The sequence below is a fragment of the Camelus dromedarius genome, chromosome 5 (assembly GCF_036321535.1).
Source record: "Camelus dromedarius isolate mCamDro1 chromosome 5, mCamDro1.pat, whole genome shotgun sequence".
NCBI classification, from domain to species: Eukaryota; Metazoa; Chordata; class Mammalia; order Artiodactyla; family Camelidae; genus Camelus; species Camelus dromedarius.
In genome coordinates this window covers 58,607,504-58,627,122 of record NC_087440.1, presented here as the reverse complement: position 1 = coordinate 58,627,122, position 19,619 = coordinate 58,607,504, and the positions used below count along the sequence as shown (strand labels likewise).

At 34.0% G+C, this 19,619-nt stretch overlaps 2 protein-coding genes across 6 annotated transcripts in view; one reads left to right on the top strand and one right to left on the bottom strand.

The window, feature by feature from the left end:
• RTN1 (reticulon 1) overlaps nucleotides 1–19,619 on the top strand; it is a 349,573-nt gene that overhangs the window by 82,103 nt on the left and 247,851 nt on the right. The gene's annotated exons all lie outside the window — the stretch shown is intronic.
• LRRC9 (leucine rich repeat containing 9) overlaps nucleotides 1–19,619 on the bottom strand; it is an 82,801-nt gene that overhangs the window by 56,950 nt on the left and 6,232 nt on the right. For all 3 annotated transcript variants that reach the window (XM_031453805.2, XM_064485994.1, XM_064485995.1), the window contains exons 2-12: nucleotides 19,324–19,404; nucleotides 18,843–19,061; nucleotides 17,775–17,915; nucleotides 16,920–16,983; nucleotides 16,552–16,622; nucleotides 11,541–11,723; nucleotides 8,016–8,171; nucleotides 5,319–5,515; nucleotides 4,255–4,386; nucleotides 1,542–1,718; nucleotides 1,095–1,212 (exon numbers count right to left, since the gene is read on the bottom strand). In XM_031453805.2, the coding sequence (XP_031309665.1) occupies nucleotides 1,095–1,212; nucleotides 1,542–1,718; nucleotides 4,255–4,386; nucleotides 5,319–5,515; nucleotides 8,016–8,171; nucleotides 11,541–11,723; nucleotides 16,552–16,622; nucleotides 16,920–16,983; nucleotides 17,775–17,915; nucleotides 18,843–19,061; nucleotides 19,324–19,371 (1,506 nt within the window). In that variant the 5' untranslated portion in view covers nucleotides 19,372–19,404. The remainder of the gene's footprint in view (nucleotides 1–1,094; nucleotides 1,213–1,541; nucleotides 1,719–4,254; nucleotides 4,387–5,318; nucleotides 5,516–8,015; nucleotides 8,172–11,540; nucleotides 11,724–16,551; nucleotides 16,623–16,919; nucleotides 16,984–17,774; nucleotides 17,916–18,842; nucleotides 19,062–19,323; nucleotides 19,405–19,619) is intronic.

Here is a 19,619-nt window from a genome sequence, read left to right as displayed (position 1 = left end):
AATTATCTAGAAATACATCTTTTCTACAAATGCTGAGTTGCCTATTTTCTTATTGAAACCAGTTATGCAAAGAGATTTTAAAAAATACTAAAATGTGGCTCATCTGACCACAAATTCCACATCCCAGTAAGTATAATCTCAGATTTTTAATGAATACCACTAACTATCCTTTAGACAGAAGCAATGTGCATGACCCTCTGCCTCAGCCAGATACTGCCAAACTAAGCCAAATCCTTCTTCTAAACTGCTTACACACCTCATCCTTTTAATCAGATCCCAACTCTTAAATAATGCAGAACATGAATATCAATCTTTACTCATTGTGTGCACATCACAGCATAGAAATTTAGCTTATCTGATCTGTGTGCTACACAGAGATAAAGCAATGTCAGTATGAGGGTGGGGAAAATGAAGTAGAGAATAAAGAAATGGTGGCAAGTCGAGAGAAAAATAGGATGATAGCTAGAAAGCACAGCAGTGTCAAGTGAATGAATTTTTTACAGGATAGAGAAGACTTTAGAGAGTTTAAAATAGATTAAAGAAGTAGATTTTGAGATTATCTACAAAAGGAACAGAATATAAAAAATAAGATGCCTAGAAATATTAAATAGATAATCAGGAAGATAAAGTAATTCAGGATTCAACCAACCATGGATTGAAAATACTTGAAAAAAAATTGTAGGAAGTTACAAAAAAGCAAAACTTGAATTTGCCCTGCTCCTGCATCTATTTACACAGACTTTACATTGCATTTACAACTATTTACATAGCATTTACATTGTATTAGGTATTATAAGTAATCTAGAGATGATTAAAGTATACAGGAAGATGTGCATAGGTTATATGCCAGTAGTATGCTATTTCATATAAGGGACTTGCGCATCCTTGAATCTGGGTATTTGTGGGGGGTTCTGAACCGATACCCTTTGGATATCAAAGGATTGTGCTTTCCATGATAGCTCTAAGCTTTCTGTGAAACAGCAGAAGTTTGCTATAATTTGAATGAAAGGACTGAGAATCAAACCATGCTTAATCAGTAGCAGAGCCTTATTCATTAGGAAGAAAGCATTATTCTGAATGACATTTTATGCTACCTTGTTTGTTTCACTGTCTTTGAATCCTTTTTCAAGTATTTGTAGCAAATGCTTTTTCTTCACTGTAACTTCAGGATCAAAAACATAAAAAAGGCATTCCAGCATCTTTCGATAGCTCCTTAAGAATAATTGAGACAAAAAAAGTTTTAGAATTGATTTTAAAAAAGCTTAGCCATAGATAAGACGACCATATGCCCTGTCCAGGATGTTTCCCATTTACATTGGATGTTCCAGAGTCACTATTAAACTTCCACTCTCCCTAAGGCTCAAAAAGAGTTCCAGTGTGGTTAAACTATGAGGTCATCCTTGTCAAGGAAGATGCATGAAAAGGAACTATTTACTAACAAGGATATTTTCAATATTGTAAACTTCTAAAACAGAAAGACTTTTTTACAAACTAAAATCAGACTGTTGTAAAAATGTTCCTTATCGAAGTTAACATCTTACTCTGAATCATGCATATCTTCATTGTCCAAAAACTTTTGGAATTTCTCTTCAAATTTTAGTCTCAGAATACGGTTGTTAACTTTGATGACACGTTTTACTTTTACTCCTGTAATGCCGTATGTTCTGAAGTCCCATGTACAAAAACGTGATAGAATTAATTCATAGCAGATGTTAAACCTATGTGGGAACACATATACATAGAAATATACATAGAATATATACAAAGAAAATAAGATTTTCCTTAAAATGTTGAGAACACAAAGTTACATATGAAAAAAGTAATAGCTCGTACTTTATGTTTTTCACTAAAGATACACTGTCATACAGTATAACTCTACTTTGATTTTTATTCAGTCAATGAAAGAGAAGCTAAAGTTTGAAATATAAAAATAATAGTTCATTTATTAATTATTATATATTTATTCTGACTAAAAGACATGGAGCAATCCTCCTTTATTGAAACACATTCTTTTTTTGGCTTCCACAAAACTATATGCTTCTGGCTTTTATCTTATTGGCTGCTCCTTCATGGTTTTCTTTGCTGCTTCTTTTTCCTCTGACAGACTTCTAAATGTTGGACTGCCCCAGGAATCAGTCTTTGCCTGTCTCTCCTCTTGTTTTCATAAACTCTATCCCTAGGTGATTACACTAATAAATTCCAACATTTTATTTTCAGGCTTTATCTTTACCCTACTTAGCTGGATATACACACACTTGAATAGCCAACTACCTGCTTGATACATTCACTTGCATATGTAATAGGCCTCTCAAACTTAACTCATCCAACACACCTGCTCCTAAACCTGCTCCTCCTGAGTGTCTTCCACCTCAGTATACAGTACCACCATCTAAATGGTAGCTTAGGTTAAACTCCCAGGAATAAAACTTGCCTTCTCTCTTCCTCACCAATATCCAGTTCTTTAGCAAGCATGTTTGGCTCTACATCTAAAATACATCCTGAATATGACCCTATTTCATTAATCATCACTGCTATTACTCCAGGCAAAATCACCATCATCTCTCAGTTGGTCTGTTGCAATAACTTCACAACTAGGGATACAGAAGTGAAAGAGGCAGGGTCCCTGCTCTCATGGACCCTATATTCCGAGGGAGTTGGATAAAAAATAAACAAGACGTAAATAAAATCTAAACTGATAAGTGCTCTGAAGAAAGAGAGGCTTAGGGTAAGGAATGGAGTGGGGACTGCTTAAGATAAGTCTTGGTAAGACCTTTCAAAGAAGGTATTTGAGCTAAGAACTGAAGGTTGATGTAGGCATCTACTATGTGAAGAGCTCAAGAGAATGTTCTTAAGTGCTTATTTGCTCTCTGCTGCCCTCGCCTGGCCATGTTCACAATAACTCTGGTCCTGTCTTAAAGTAGCACAGAATTTAGATTAATGTGAGATTTAAGGGTGGTGGGGTCAACTGTATGGTGGCAGATGGAAAGTAAATGGTGAGCAAGCTGTGGTGTATACAAAAGTAGAAATAAAATGTACACATGAAACATATAGTGTTATAAACCAATGTTACCTCAATGAAAAAAGAAGTAAAAAAATAAAAATAAATTTGAAAAAAATGGATCAATTTGAAAAGGAAGTAAAGTGCTCCTATATGGGATACATCTGCCTTTAAATGAGATGACTGGTCCTAACTGGGATAATCTACCAGGGCCTGAGCATAGGTGTGGGCTAAGATCACAGAGGTGAGCTTCCTGATGAAGACTAACATCTGAACTCCTAATGTAGAGCATTTGCCTTTCTCACTAGCAAAGACTCAACCAGGATACTAAGAGCTGCCCAGTTACTACTCCTCCCCTAGAACTGAAAAGTGAACTGCCAAAACCAAACTAAGCCCAGGAGCTCACAGTCGGTAGAAGAGACAGATAGAGATAGTGTTGCAATGCAGGATAGTGTTGCTAACTAGTTGAGGTTCGCTGAACAACCAGATCATCACATGGAGTGGGAAACCTACAGTCTCACATATAGAGGGACCATCCTCTGAGCCTAAATCAGTCCAGGTCACCCCTAAATAACATCCTGGAACCACTGAAGCTCTCATTATTACTTGCACTCTAATTATCGTTGTTATTCTTGCACTCTGATAGAAACTAGTTCCGTAGGCATTTTATGTAGATAAGGTTCTGCTATATAATAACAAAGAAGTATCAAGAACTGCCCTTGAGGGTAATCAAGAATACACATGGTAATCAAGAACAGATGCAAGAGATGAAATGGACAATTCCTAGCTTCTCGCCTGGTCTCCCAGGAGGGGCACAGGAAACTCCAAGTAGTGTGATCCTTCATAGAGCTCTTCTTTGTCTGGGATTTGCTTTGTCTTTCCTTCTCTGCTCTAGATTCAGAATCTAGGGCTACATCCAGCCCAGAAACAAACAGTATAAACACACACAAAATTAATACTTGACCATAAACTTCTAAATTATATTCTGCTCTTGGGCTAAGGGCAATATGGTAAAGAGCAAAGAAAATACTATCAGGATGTTTTCAAGGTTAGCTTATGGCAATGGTGTAAACAGAAATGTACAGGTGGCAAAAGTAGGTAACTGCCAGTTTTCAGTGGGTGAATATTCTATATGGAAAGTGTTTTGAAAATAAGACATTTTAAGATTTTTTAAGTTGATATTTGGTTGATAAACCCAAGCACTTAAAATTAGTTTAAACTAATTTTAACTATAACTAAATTTCAAACAGATTTACCAGTCATCAGATCGAGTGCCTTCTTCAAAGTGGATATTTCCCACAGTCTCCAACTCAATTAACAAAAGTGGGATCAATAAACCATGACTTTTCTTTTTTTGCTTTGCTTCAGTACGATAAGTTGCTTCAATTCTATTTCAAAAAAGAAATAAAGCTATTAAAATGATCTAAAAACCATAACATTAAAATTTATGATAATTTTCTCAAGCTGATGTTAAAAAATAAGGTTTTTGTCACTGGATAAAGAATGCTTGGTGCTAACAGTTAAACCAGGTGAAAGACATTCTAATTTTGGCAATTAAAATCACCTCAAATTTTGTTAACCTCAGAGTAAGTGAAGGTTAGAAGACTCTCCTGGCTTAATGGCTTCACCATTTATGGCTCTCAGATCTTAGACGTCATAACATTTTTATGCTGTAGTTTCTCAGTAAAATGGCAATATTGATAGTACCTATACCTGAATAGGTTTTTCTGAGGATCATATGCAAAATATTTGTAAAGCTCTTAGCATAGAGTTTGGCACAGAGTAAGAATTCAATAAGTGTTAGTTATTATTTAGCTAGTATTATTATAGGACAAACTAACTTATCCACTTAATGCCCTAGTATACATATATGAAAATTCACAGTACTTACTAAGTCTTCTTGCTTTATATTTCTAGTTGATACTCAGCCTTAGTTTGTTTCTACATGATTCCAGACAACTGTCGTATGTGCTTTGTCCACTCTCATCTATATCATGAGTGTCTGCACCAGTAGCAGTTAATGTTAAAAAAACTAATGGTTTTAGTTTGCAGACACTAGAGTAATGATGTGACACAGCCACTCAGGGGAAATTCATTGTTCCTAGTTAAGTACTGCCTCTGAAAAAAACTGTATACTATCTTTGAACCAATAATGCTAATCTCTACAAAAAACTAGACTGGAAACACATTTCATGTTTTACTTCATACTATAATTCTTTCCATTCCTGAAGAAGGGAACTGAGCCAATTAAAAGCCCAGAATATTCTATTCCCTCATGTTTCAAATTTGAACAACTAGACAGATAATTCATTAAACATACTCATCTAGTTTTTTGTTCCAGAATGTTATCCTTTCATTCAAGGCATTTAATTTGGTCGCTATCTTCTGTTGAAGGCTTGGTTCTTCTGTGGCAGTTTCATAGTTCCTTGATTTTTCAAGCTCAGTTACTTTATTGTTATTGGATCTATCATTCTGCCCTTTGCCAGATCCTTTGAGTTCAGTTAGTTCCCGTTCCAGCTGTTGAAATCAGTGTTCCAGAGAGCAAAATCTTTTAGTGAAGTCTATTAAATATTTAGTTAATTTTAATTAACAAAGTAGAAGTACAGATAATAAATAAGCCAAACTTCATAAAAAACATTGCAAGCATGTTATTATAATTTAGGTACAAGTTCGGTCAGCCAATTTCTCTTGATCAAGTGAAAGACAATATTAAATACTTCAAACACGGCAGTTCTCTTAATTGAAAATGAGAAAAGCAAAGAAAGAAATTTTTAAATATTATTGATGAGTTTGCTTCTACTAAAGTCAAAGTAAAATGATTAGAATGCTGGTTTTGGTATAGAGAAAATATTTAAACTTGAAACAATCTGAATTCTATTCCTCCTACTTTTCAATTTTCCAGTATTTTTTCAGCTACTTTGGTATTCTGGAAGAAAGTTAACATAAAAATACACAAAAACATGGGTATGGGGCTGCACATTTTTCCTTTTGCCTCAGTCTTCTATATAGCTCAGCACAGCAATGTCTTTATTTAAAATTTTAGTATTTTGGGGGGTGAGTTTGGCTTATAATGGACTCTTTTTTGCATTCATTTGTATTTTTAAGAAGTATTTGTTAAATATATGATTTATCTTGATTATGGAGGTTTGGGGCCCTCTCTTAGATTTTGGGCCCAGGTGAGTCCCTCATTTGCCCCACCCTAGTCCCAGCCTTGTAGGATTTCAAGATAAATTGTACTGTACACAGAATTGTATATAAATAGAAATTTGCTAGGTATCTGTACTCCCTTCTCTATAATGGCTAATTCTAGCTGTTAAAAAACTAAGTAAGCATATTTTATAAAATGTCTATAGTTTGTATAATCTATAGCTATTACTTTTCACATTAACCTATAGCTATTATTTTTCATACATTAATATATCCATTTGCCAGTGAAAATGGCAGATACAAGATGATTTCACATACTGGCTCTCCTGTGATTTTTATTCAAATACATAATTTAAGTTGGGTTAATATTTTAATTTTAATATCTTTCTGATTATGATATGAATTTAAACTCTGTTCATTTTAGAAAGAGTATTAAATATATTTAAAAGGTGAGTTTTAATGGTTACATGCTACTTTACCTTCAGAATGAATAATTCTTCCTCTCTTCTTAAACATTTAGGTAGTTTCCAACTTTTTGTTGTTATTAAAGTGCAGTGATGAATATCCTTATAAATATTTACCCAAATCTTTAGAATAGAGTGCTAGAAGTAGATTTACTGGGTCAGAGGCTTTGAGCATTTTTTGACTGTTTGATAATACACATCACCCAAACTACACCTCCATCCCTGGTGCAATAGTGACACACCCATCTTCACCAGGCAGAGGACCATCATGTGTCGTGCTTGACAAATTTATAGGTGAAAATGGTTGCTTGTTGTCTTATTTCATATTCTGAAATTAATTATGAGATTGAGGTCTTCTTTCAAATGTTTATTAGTCAGTTTTTATTTTTTCTTTTGTAAAATGACAGTTTATTTTTTCCTCAGTTTTTCTATTTGGATATTTTCCTTTTGTCTTGTTTTATTTATGAGTACCTTTATACTAAAGATATCGTGGTTGTCCATCATGTTTGTTGAAAACAATTTTTTAGATTGTCACTTATTGTTTAATTAATAATACTTTTTAGTACAGAAGCATTTTACTTTTTTTCAATCAAATCTAAATTCTGTTCTTTGTTATTTCTAGTATTTATTTTTATTTGGCAGACTGAGACCAGTTAAATATATTAACCTATATATTCTTCAACTTTTTTATGTTTTCATTTTTGCATTTAATTCTTTTTTCCCTGCTGTATTTACTTTGGTAAAGTATAAACTAAGGATCCAATCCCCTACTACCAAGTAGTTTGACAATTTTTGGAACATCATTTTTTGAATAACCCATTATTTTCTCATAACTTTTTTTAATACAGTAAGTTCTTATATTTGCAAAGTTCTGTTTTGAGGTAATTAATCCTTCATTTTTCAGAGTCTACTTTTAGTAAGGGAAATCCACTTTATTCTAAATAAAAAAGCATATATAATATAACTACTAAAGTATAGCTTGTTATAAAGTTCCCATTTTTTTATACCTTAATAGTATTAGTAAGGGAATTTTTAGCACTTTAGACAAGAAAATGAATTTTGAGCACAGCCTGCTGGTATCTAATTGAAATGCAGTGAAATAAGTCTAACAGATCTCTGTAACTCTCCGAATCATTTTGAAATACACAGCATTTTAAATATTTTACAAATTAATTAAAATCCTATACCTTTTTTAAACTGCAGATTTCTTAGCACAGAATGAAGCTTAGTTAAGCACTTAGAATCAAAACATCTTCAGGGCAAATTTACTTGAAACTTAGTGTTAATAAAAATGTACATATAATATGTATGCATATATACATATATAAAATGTAAAAGATAATGGTATTTTATCTGCCAGTTTTCTTAAGATATGGCCATTGAAATTTTACAGTATTAAATCTTACATTTTTTTTCAAAAAGCTGAATAATTTTATTCGTTCTTCTGGCAACTTCTGTAATTTACATTTTCTCTCATTCAGTTTTTCAAGGTCTTCATTAAGATGCCTCTGAACAGTTTTTATACGCATATTGTAATACATTATTTTCTTCATTGCTGTGGTCTAAAAGTGAGGAAAAAACCAAAAGATTAGCTGAAAAAAAAAATTATAAGTGATTATTAGTGGTTCTATATGAGTGTGATATGTTCTATGTAACCATTTAAAATTTTGCATGCTTGGTTACTAATAATGATCGTAGTTGAAATGATAATAGCTACACAGAATTCTCTATTTAAATTTAATAAGCAAAATATAAAGTTTCAAAGATTTTCTTTGTGGATAATATTTTAAGTGTGAGGCATATTTACATTTACTTTCAGGATGCCAATATCGAGAGACTATAGACAGAATTCAATTTACAGAATAGAATCATTTAGCTAATGCAGCAGTACTACTAAGACAAATATATTATTCTTATTTGATTAATTTAGGGGAAAATAAATTTAAGAGAATTAAAAGCAAATGTAACATTATTCAATTCATTTTTTTAAAAGCATGGCTAAGAAATAGGATTTCACAGTTTGGTTTTTTTTCAAATCTATGAAAGGATGCTCTAAATGAACTTGTAAATTGAGCAAATTACTAAACTGTAATCTAATTGAGTTATATTGAATTCCTTAATATCAAGGGATCATGCAGTTATTAATGTTTATCATGATAAATTGATTAAATCCATCATCAAGAAATACCCCAGGTAAATGGTGCTCAGGAGCTACATTAGTCAAAAAGAACTAGCTGAGAAGATAGTAAACAAATCAGATGCATATTAAAATGTGACCTAGTTTTAACTGTTTACTTGAAATAATGAAGGCATTTCTTTTTACCAGGAAATTTGTACCTCAAATAAGTTGGAAGGCTTGTACATTCTTATGTGATTTATTTAGTAGAGAGTGGATAAGTCATGATCCCAACAGAATTATTTGGCATAAAAGATGGAGTGGAAACAAATATATGGCATGATGAACAGGCAAAAGAAATTTCCTTTCCCACACATATTACGAAATTCTGAAACTGAAATCGCTAAACTCTTCTGCAAAAAATAAGACATTCATAACATAGAACAGTTAGGGGAAAAAAGCTGTTTTAGGGTGATGATTAATGGATAAAAACTACTGATCAGGAAGAGATTATTTCTGAGGTGCAACTGAGAAGAAAAAACTGTAAAAAGGAAATGGCAAATGGTGTTTCTTGATTTTTTTTTTTTTTTTTTTTTTTTGCCTAAAGTAGCAAGTAAAATCAGGGCCTATGTACCCAAGGGACATACTTCCACATCCACACCATTCCCCTGGTGATTCATCCAGTCTTTGGCTTGGTATCATTCTTCTGCTTTCAATTCCCATATTTACATTTCCAACCCAGGCAACTCTCTTAAACAGCAAACTCATATATCCAACTTAAATGTTCAAAAGACTGTTCAAACTTTTTATGCTTAAATTAAACTGTGATTCTTCCTTCTACACATACTCCCATTCTATTCCTCATCTCATCAAATAGCAACTCCTTCCCTTGTTTAGTTGCTTGGGCCAATAACTTGGAATTAATCTTTACTTTTTCCCTCTGCACTTCAAATCCAATCTATCAACAAATCCAGATGGGTTCCACCTTTTAACTACTACCAGAATCTGATTACTTTTTACTTCCTTTATAAAATCCTGTATCAAACATCAACATCTCTCATCCAAGTTATTGGGATCTAACTGGTCTCTTTGCTTTCACCTTTTCCCTTTAATCCTCTATTCCTAATCCACTCTCCAAAAGGATCCCCTTAAAACATGTCATCTTATCCTTCCTCCACTCAGAATTTTCCAGTGGCCTCATATCACTCAACGTAAAAGACAAAATTCTTACAACATTCTGCAGTCTCACACGACCTGCCCCACCACCACCCCCGGTCTTCATCTCTACTTTCTCTCCCCTTCACTTACTCAGCTTGCTCAGCTCTGGCCACACTAGCTTCCTCGTTGTTCTTCACATATGAGAGGCATGCTCCTGCTCAAGGTCTTTGTACTTGCAGATCCCTGAAAAGCTTGCTCCCTTAACTCCTTCAGGTCCCTGCTCAAATATTGCCTTAGTAAATCCTTTCCCAACAATTCTATATAGAAGAGCCAACAGCCCTTCCTCTGCCCCTACCAACAATCTTGTTTCCTTCACCTTTGTTTTATTTGTCTCCATTGCATTTATCACTGACATACTAGTTGTTTACATAATTTAGTTGCTTATTATCTGTCTTCTCCCACTAGAATGTAAACTCCAAGGAAGCAGGGGTTTTATCTGTTTTGGTCACTCTATTTCCAGTGCCTTGAACTGTGTACCTGGAATGTAACAAGCATTAAGTATTCGTTAGGTAAATTAATCAACCAAGTAATTTAGGGAAGCACATTCACCCTGCTCACCTTTTCAGAAAGTGCCTGATGAAAAACTACAGAGATGATAATGGAAATTTCAAAACTATAGTTGTCACAGCAAAGTTTTGCTGTTATTTTTGACTTACATTGTTAGGAAAGACATCCCTCCCCGACCCTCAGTGACTCTGAACATCTGCTAGTAGATACGAACTCTAGCCCTTTGCTCAATACTGCAAGACAGTTCACTTCTTAGATTGGGGTGGGAGAGGGGATAATCTCAGTTTGAAAAAAAGAGAGAGAATGGAACTTGAGAATAAATCTTCAGGCTAGCAAGAAAAAAGAAATAAGATAGATAGATGAAGACATCCTTTATCTAGGTTGAAATGATGAATGAGCCACAAGGAAAGGACACTTACTGAATGGAGAGATAGAAATACAATGTGGAAAGAATATTAATAAACATAGTGAATTCCTATGCATTCTATTCCCAAATTATAAAGCCTTTGATACCATGTCAAAGTAGGCCCCTTACTGGGAGGTTTACCATCAGTGGCAGCCCAGAAATAGCTCTCTTTAAAATTTCGAAGATCTTCAAGATCTTGGCAGTGTGGTACCACTTATACTTACAGAAAACCCCAAACCATCTTTAGTTAGATTAAAATCTACTGTATCCTGGCATACTACCATCAACCATGCATTTTTTCTAATTTTGATAAATAATATTCTAAATGAGAGGAGGTTACTTGTTTCACTTCTACTCTACTTAGGCTTTTTAAATTTTTGTATATATAGCACTAATTTATTCTTAACAGTGATGATAATTTTTCAGATTTCCTTCTTTAAGTTTTATGTAAATTATAAATAATGTTTCTCTATGATTTCCCCTTCCAGTAGTCATCAAAATTGAGATTCTAGCACCAATGTTATTATTTTGTATGTATTTATATGAAATATCCAGCTCACTGGGGCAAAAGGAGAATTGGTGACAAGACCGACAAGATAATACTACCTCCCATATGTTGACATAGCCAGAAAGAAGCGGTTAATTAAACTTAAGTCACAGATAATTGATTATAGATGCACTTACATCTGCCAGTTCCTTGATTTGCTTTGCTGACACATCAAACTTGTCAAGTCTTTGAAGGCAAGGCAAATGATATAATACATGTGTGGAATAATTACACAGCAGGCAAACTGGATTGGTTTTATACTGAGGATCATTGAGACATAAATCCTTTAAGTGACGCAGCCTGGTTAAGTTAGTGAGGTCCTAAAACAACAGCAACAATAATGGTCAATTAACTAAATGTAACTGTCCATTTCTCAAGGAGGCATTTGCACTCTTAAGATCACCCATAATTTAATGCAGTGCTTTTGAATTATGTGCTTTAATACATTAAAGTGATTTAGATGCATAAAATGTTATTCCCTAGTGAAAAAAGATGCTAAGTACATTAAAAAAATGGATCAACAATAATTAAACAGCAGACTCTATGTAACTATGCATTTTAAATATAAAAGGCCAAAGAATATTTACTAAGTCAGGTATTCCACATGAAACCTTGGAGCCCATTTACTCGTTAAGACACCACTTCCTCCCTGCCCAGCGCCTTTGCCAACACGTGCCCCTCTAGGCCTCCCACATCCTTCACCACCATTCCCACCATTCCCCACGCTGACCACCTAGGAACTCTGCTCACTGTTTACCTCAGCCTCCAGACCTGGTCTTCTCACCAAACGCTATGAGACCTCTGTTCTATTATAATTACCACTGAACTCCTGATTTTTAAGTTTTTTGCTTGAGTTTGCTTTTTTCTGTAAATGCCCTTTCTTCCTATTAAGGGCACCTGAAACCTAGCTTTCTCCTGAGAGCCTTATTTTCCTCACAGCCTCTGGAGGGGTAGGGGTTGATAATGTACTTCCAGGCCTATGTTCCTCCTTAACATCTTCTATCTTGAAGTTTAAGTCACTGTCTCTACCTTCCTTTATTTGGCATCTTGCCCTTACTTAACTCTTCAGTCTTGTCTCTTCTATTTAAACCCTGACATTTTATGTTTTAGCCATACTGAACAACTTGAAGTTTCAGAATGTGCCAGACCCTATTTATCTTTAGACCTTCACTCATGCTGCTGCCTTTGAGTGTATTGAACTTCAACCCAGTTTTACGTCTTAATTTGTCAAGGCTGAACCTACGTATCATCTTCTCTTGAGAGCCTTGTTTCATCCCCCAAACTTGGGGTAGATGCTCCTCCTATGGAACACTCTTAGCCAATAGGCTTAACTTTGTTACAGACTTTATCACATCCTATTGTCAGTTATCCACAAGTCTATAAGCCAAGGATCTATAAAGGCTTTGGCCCTGAGTCCACAAGCTAAGAATGGTGGTTGCATTTTTAAAGTGTTGGAAAAAATAAATACATTAGAAGGTACAACAAAGGCCATACATATCCCACAAAGCCTAAAATATTTTCTATTGGACCTTTTATAGAAAACATCTGCCAATTCCTGAGATAAACTCTTTGAGAGCAGGGTGTGTGTCCTGTTTAACATTGTATTCCCAGCACTCAGCATTTAGAACACAGCAGGCACTAAATAAATAATGTAAATTGAATTGAATGTTTATTATTTTCTACCAACCTTAAAGACATGCTCACATCTTTCTCAATAATAGTATTACTAGGGTGGTACATGGGGTAAGAGGGTTTTACGGTGGAGTTGGGCCTAAATGAATGCAATGCCAGTTAGGAGACTCAAAATTAGAATTAAGGGAAATCCAAAGCAAGAACCAGGAGGCATTAGTTCTGAAGATAAAGTACAAACAGAATGGGGAAGCAAGTAGCAAAGTCAGGCTGCTAGAGTCAAGAGTAGGACAAGGTCAGGTGGATAATGTGTGTCCAAACTCTCTCTGGACAAGTGAGAACTTAGCTCACTGGCTGGACCTGAGGTGAGGGCTGGGCCCATGGCGGAAATGGAACTAAAGCAGAGTTGCTCTGAAAAGGAGATTTCCGGATAGAGTTGTGCGGAGAATTATTTGGTCCAATTCTGCAGAGCAAGGAAGATAATCCTGTTCTGAAGAGTAAAGATACTGTTTGATTTCTGGGTGACTGTGTTACATTGGACCATCAGTCTGGGCTATGGTGGGAGTGAACTTTGTAGTCTTACATAGGAATCCTTCACCTGTACTCAAAAGTCAGGTGATGTTGGAATCTATGAAAGTACAACATCTCACTGAAAGTTAGTTGGTGGTACCTAGGTTGGAAAGAAAGTGGCATAGAGGTTTTTTGGTTTTTTTTTTTTTTATCACCACCAGGATAGTATCTTTTTAGGATGACTATACAGGTTAGATATAAAAATTCAGAATAATAATGTTTCAGGAACATTCCTAATATGAGAATAGTAAAAGCTGCTGTAAACCATGTTCAAGGTTTTTATGATAAGTAAGCATCATTATTAGAGCCTTTGTAATTTTATGCTGTACAATGAATCTTCAATAGTCCTATTTTTAAACCTATTTTTTAAAATAAGAGGACTGAAATAGTTTAACATAATTAAAGTGACAGTAGTAATAATAAAATAGCATATCTACTGAGTACTTATTGTGTGTTAGTCATTAATCTAAGAGATTTATATTATACTTTCACTTCAACTTCACGTTACCATTGTATTATGCTGCCTCTGGTTTGTGGCAGGGCTAGAAGTGACAGGTCTTCCTGCCTGTGCAGCCTCTGCTCTTGACCACAACAAGGCTGCCATGGCTGGCCAGGACGACATAAACTTCTGTAAGGCTTCTAGGAAGGCTGATACCTTATCCTCCCAGCACTCTGCACTTATCCTCTTCAGCCTCAACTCATGATTCTTTTCCTCACTCTGTTCCAGAGACAGAGGATTTCTAGTTTTGTTTTTTAACTTGCCATGCTCTTTCCACCACTTAGGTCCTTCACACCTTTGGTGGAATTTTCTTTCCCTAGGCAACGCCTGCTCATGTCTCACATGTTACCTTAAATATTACTTCCCACAACATTTCGAATTTAATCTTTCATAGCTCCCTATGAGCTCTTCTGCTGATGTTATTCAGATAAACCCCTTGATTTCTTACCTCCATGCCTTTGTGCATATTGTTCTTCTCAAGTTGGAATGCATACTTCCCACTGCATTGCAGAAGATCCTCCCTACAATGCCTGTTGAAATTCTGTCAACCCTTCATTATTCACATCAAATATTTCCTTTTGAATTTGACCAATAAAATTAAATTTTCTTTAAATTTCTTTTTAAGGTGCTTATAACAACATTCTGCCTCATTCTGTAGCTTTTTAATGTCATATTCCTCTCTGAGTAAAAGAATGCCTATTTTAATATTGATCAATTCAAAATTATTTCTATAGTAAATTTACTCACCTTTCTTCAGTATTGTCTAAAGCAAGTGTTTGAATAGGCACCTTCAGTCTGATACTGTTAAAATTATGACTGTTATATGTTTCCACTCACATTATATGCCATAAACATTAAGTCTTCTTATTTGTTTTTTCCTCTCTCATTTATGTGCTTGACAAATGTTTATTGAGATTTATTACAAGTCAAGTACTGCTTTGAGCATTGTGGATATAGCAGAGAACAAAACAGGCCAAAAAATTCCTATCCTCATGGAGCTTGTACTCTAGTAAGAATTGCGGATAAGTGCCAAGAGTAAACATACAACAGGGGAAGAGTGATGGGAATGCTTCAGGTTGGGGAGGGTAGTAGGGGTTGTTGCTGTTTTAGCTAAGTCAGGCAGAAAGGCATCACTAAGAACATATAATTTGAATAAAGTCCTTAAAGAAATGAGATGACCGATGAAGATAAATGGAGGAGGAATATTCCAGAAAGGGCCCTAAGGTGAGTGTGCTAGACATATTCAAGGAACAGTGAGGAGACCAGAGGGCTGGAATGAAGCAAACAAAGGGAAGGGTGGTAGAAGCTGTGGCCAGAGATACAGTGGGGAGACTAGATTATATAGAGTCTAGTGGGCCATTATAAGAATTGGCTTTTACTCTGAAGGAGATGAGAAGCCAAGGTAGGGTTTTGAACAGAAGAGTGATTTTGGACATATTTTTAAAGGAGTGGGCTGCTATGTGGAGAACAGACTGAGGGTAGTAAGAGGGTAAACACAGGGAGAACTGTTAGGAGGCATCCCCCCCCCCCCAGTAATGCAGATAAGAGACGATGGTGTCTTGAACAGCTGGTAGTGATGCATGTGGCAAAAACTGGTCAGACTGGACATATTCTGAAGGTAGAACCAATAGAATTTGATGACAGATTGTATATGGAATATGAATAAATAAGGGGAGTTGAAAATGACTAAGGATTTTGGCTCAAGTTATTAGAACAGATATGCCATTTAGAGAGGTGGAGAAGGATACAGGAGGTGAAGGTTCAGTGGAGGGGAAAGTCTGAGTTAGGACAGGAGATGTCTATGGTTCTGGGTATTTGTTAGGGAAAGCAGAGAACCTTTAGGAGTAATAGTGGGTAAAAGGTAATTAAAGTTATAAGACAATGAGATTAGAGAATGAATGCAGATAGAAATGAGAAGAGATCTCAGACTAACTTGGGGCAATCCATGTTTTAGATGCTAGGAGAGGGTGAAAAAAACAGAAAACTAAAGAGGTGTAGCAGAAGGATTGGAGAAAAACTAAGAGACAGTGGTGTCCTAAAAGCCAAGTAAATAGTTATTTGCTTTTTAATTAATTGAAGTATTGTCAGTTAATTGTGTCTATTTCTGGTATACAGGATAATGTCCCAGTCATGCATGTACATACATATATTCATTTTCATTAAAAGTTATTAAAAGATATGGAATATAGTTCCCTGTGCTATGCAGAAGAAACTCATTTTTTCATCTATTTTTGTATATAGTGGTTAACATTTTGCAAATCTCATTGGTTTTAATAGTGTCAGATCATTAGAGCCAATTTAGTCAGCTGACTCTAAAATTTCCAGGAGTACTGAGTAGTCCAAAACAATTAAATTATTCTTTAAATGGGAACTGTTTAGTTCAATTTGGTAATAAGATGATTCATGATCCAGGTAGGTAAATAAAAATGAATTATTCCACTTAAACATACCTTGAAAGAACATATTTGGTTACCAGAAAGGTTTAATCTTTCCAGTTGTTCATTGGGATCAAGACATCGACCTTTAATTTAAAAAAACAAGATGAGAAAAAAATTAAATTTCTTGTTTTACCTCCTGTTCATATCCTGTCATATTCCTGAGTTGTATATGGCCATCTTTTCTTGCACATAAAGAAGACTAACAGTAACATTGTATAGTTAGTAACTACTGAATAATGGATAATATTTTATATACTATAATTAGAAATGCTTTGAAAGACATCATACAAAAAGTCTTAAAGAAATCTAAGGCTGTACTTTTCAAACTGACAAAGAATTACCATAGCATTATCTCCTATCCCAAATGAAATTGTACATACCAATGCTGTTTATTTGATTTCCAGCAAGGTTGAGATCACGTAGATTCTTCAAAGTTTGCAAGCCCTAAAAATTTAGACAATATAATTTAGAAGAAATCATCAAAATCTATATTTATAAATAATATGAGGAATCTGGTTAGTTTTCTGGGTGTTCCGAGCACATGGTGCTGTGTACTTCACAAGCATAGTAGTAAGGGGTTGCCTCAATGAAGCCGTTTTTGTTTCTCTGGAACCTGGAGAGAATTATTGAAGGAGAGAACAGAGAGGGGAGCATAGAGGAAAAGAGGAGGAGGAGTAAGAATGCATCACACAGAGTGTGTTTATAGTCTTAGGCAAGGTACATACAAAACTTCCCCAAACCTCTTTTTTTTTTTTAAACTTCAAGGAAGAAATAACACCTTACCTCTCAGACTTGGTGGGAAGAGAAAAGCAAATGATGTTACAAAGTTTTCTACACATTAAAATATGCTACATCTGCATTAGTTCTTCTTAACAATAATTAAACTAGTCATGAATGTTTCTTAGCCATTGTGGTCAAACTCCACAGGAGTAACTGACTTTACATATAAATCATTGAAATTATCTCACCTTAATATTTTTAAATTATTATTTTAAAAATATTTTATTGAGATACAGTTGATTTACAATATTATATTAGTTTCAGGTATACAACATAGTGATTCAAAAATTTTATAGATTACTGTGCATTTATAGTTATAATAAAGTACTGGCTATATTCCCTGTGCTGTAAAATATATCCTTATAGCTTATTTTATACTTAGTAGTTTGCACCTCTTTTTTTTTTTAATTGAAATATAACTGAATTACAATACTGTTAGCAAAATGTTTCCTTACCTCAATATTTTCAATTGTATTATGGTTCAGCCAAAGAACCTCCAATCTGAATAATTTCTCTAAATTTTCTATTTTGGAAATTTTATTATAATATAGATACAATTTTTCTAAATTTCTGCATTCTTGAAGACCTCCAATTTTCTGCAAAAAAAAAAGAGGAGACTAAATAATATTAACTTATGTTCTGCCATTAATTTTTTCAATAAAGTAGATTTTAAGTACATTTTATTTTAAAAATCATATTTTCGGAGTAGATTGCAAAATCAAGACCCAGTATAATGAACTAAAATTCTTTAAAGAAAAAAACATATAATCCCTCCACCTGAGTATAAAATTTTTCAATTTTCATATTTTCTTTAAATTTTAATCAATTCTATACTTATTTTTATATGGTTATAATACTAATAGTTGTATAATTTTGTGAGATTTTTTAAACATAAGGCCATCTAAAATGTTTTCATAATCTTTCAAATTGTGATATTAAATAATCACAAAATATTTCATGAAGTTTATAATAATTTTCTTCAAAATAACCCTATGTGTAACATATTTATATTTCAAATTTTTGACTACTATAAGTAATACTGCAACAAATAACTTTTTGCATACAGTTGTTTTCTGCTATTGAATTACCTCTCTAGAATAAAATCTTAGACTAGAGATTTCTGAGTCAAAAGGGATGTATCTTTTTTTGGCTTTTGATACATTTTGCAATATTTTTTTCAATACAGATGTTATAATTTTCACATAACCAATACTGTCAAAGTGAAGCAGTTTCACTACTAAGTAATACTGGGTATTATTTGATCTGATTTGATTACTAAATAGTAGAATGTGTCTATGTTTTGGTTTCTTATTTCTATTTTATCCTTTGTATAAATCTGTTTTTATATTTTGTCCATTTGTCTGCTTTGCTTTTCTTTTACTGGGTAAAAGTTTTTTTGCAGTTCATCATGTATGAATTCATCTGTTTTGATCCATGCCTCATGCATATATTTCAATGAATTATTTTTCCAAAGCCAAAGAATTCAGTGTAAATACTTCAAGTAAAGTTATGTTTAGACTTACCTCTATACAGCATTCAGCAATCCAGAGTTCTTTAAGCCGTAAACAAGTTTCTAGTCCTGAAATTTCTTTTATGTCTTGAGCAACAATTGTGAGACTTGTTAAATTAGGAAATAGTGATAATCCAACTATACGAGGATACCCTGAGAAAAACATTTCCAGTTTTGAAGTATCTGATCCTTCTTGTCCAACCATCTCATAAGATAAACCATTGCATAAACACTGTTTTCAAAAAAGAAACTGGGTTATTATCTATTTAAAATAATCAGAAGTTATTTTTGCCATTAGAAATTACAAACTCTCAGTTGCACTGAGACCATTTTTGACTCTCACAAGAAGAAAAGTTGTACCATATATAAGATTTTTCTCTATTTCCAAAGGTCATGGGTAGAAAAAAATCTAGGAAAGCTCCAGAAAGAAGTGTAAAAATGTTCCATTTAATATTCGTACAAATGTAGTTGAAAGAAATTTGGCTTTGACTCACCAGTTCTTTAATTATTTCTTCTTGGTTTAGGTTTTCACATTCAATCATCTTTCATTAAAAATAAAGGTTACAATAATATATCTGTTAAGGAAAATGAAAAGTTGAAATAAAGTAAATACTAGAATTATGCCTTGTCATTGAAAGGGACCTAAAAGCTACTTAGGTGGAACCACTCACTTGTGGCTTAAAATTTTCCAACAGTACATTACCAAGTATATTTGGACCTGAAGACAGACATACTATTCCATCTCTGAAGGTTTCTGCTGGAAAGTTATTTTTCTTCTGAATTTAATTCT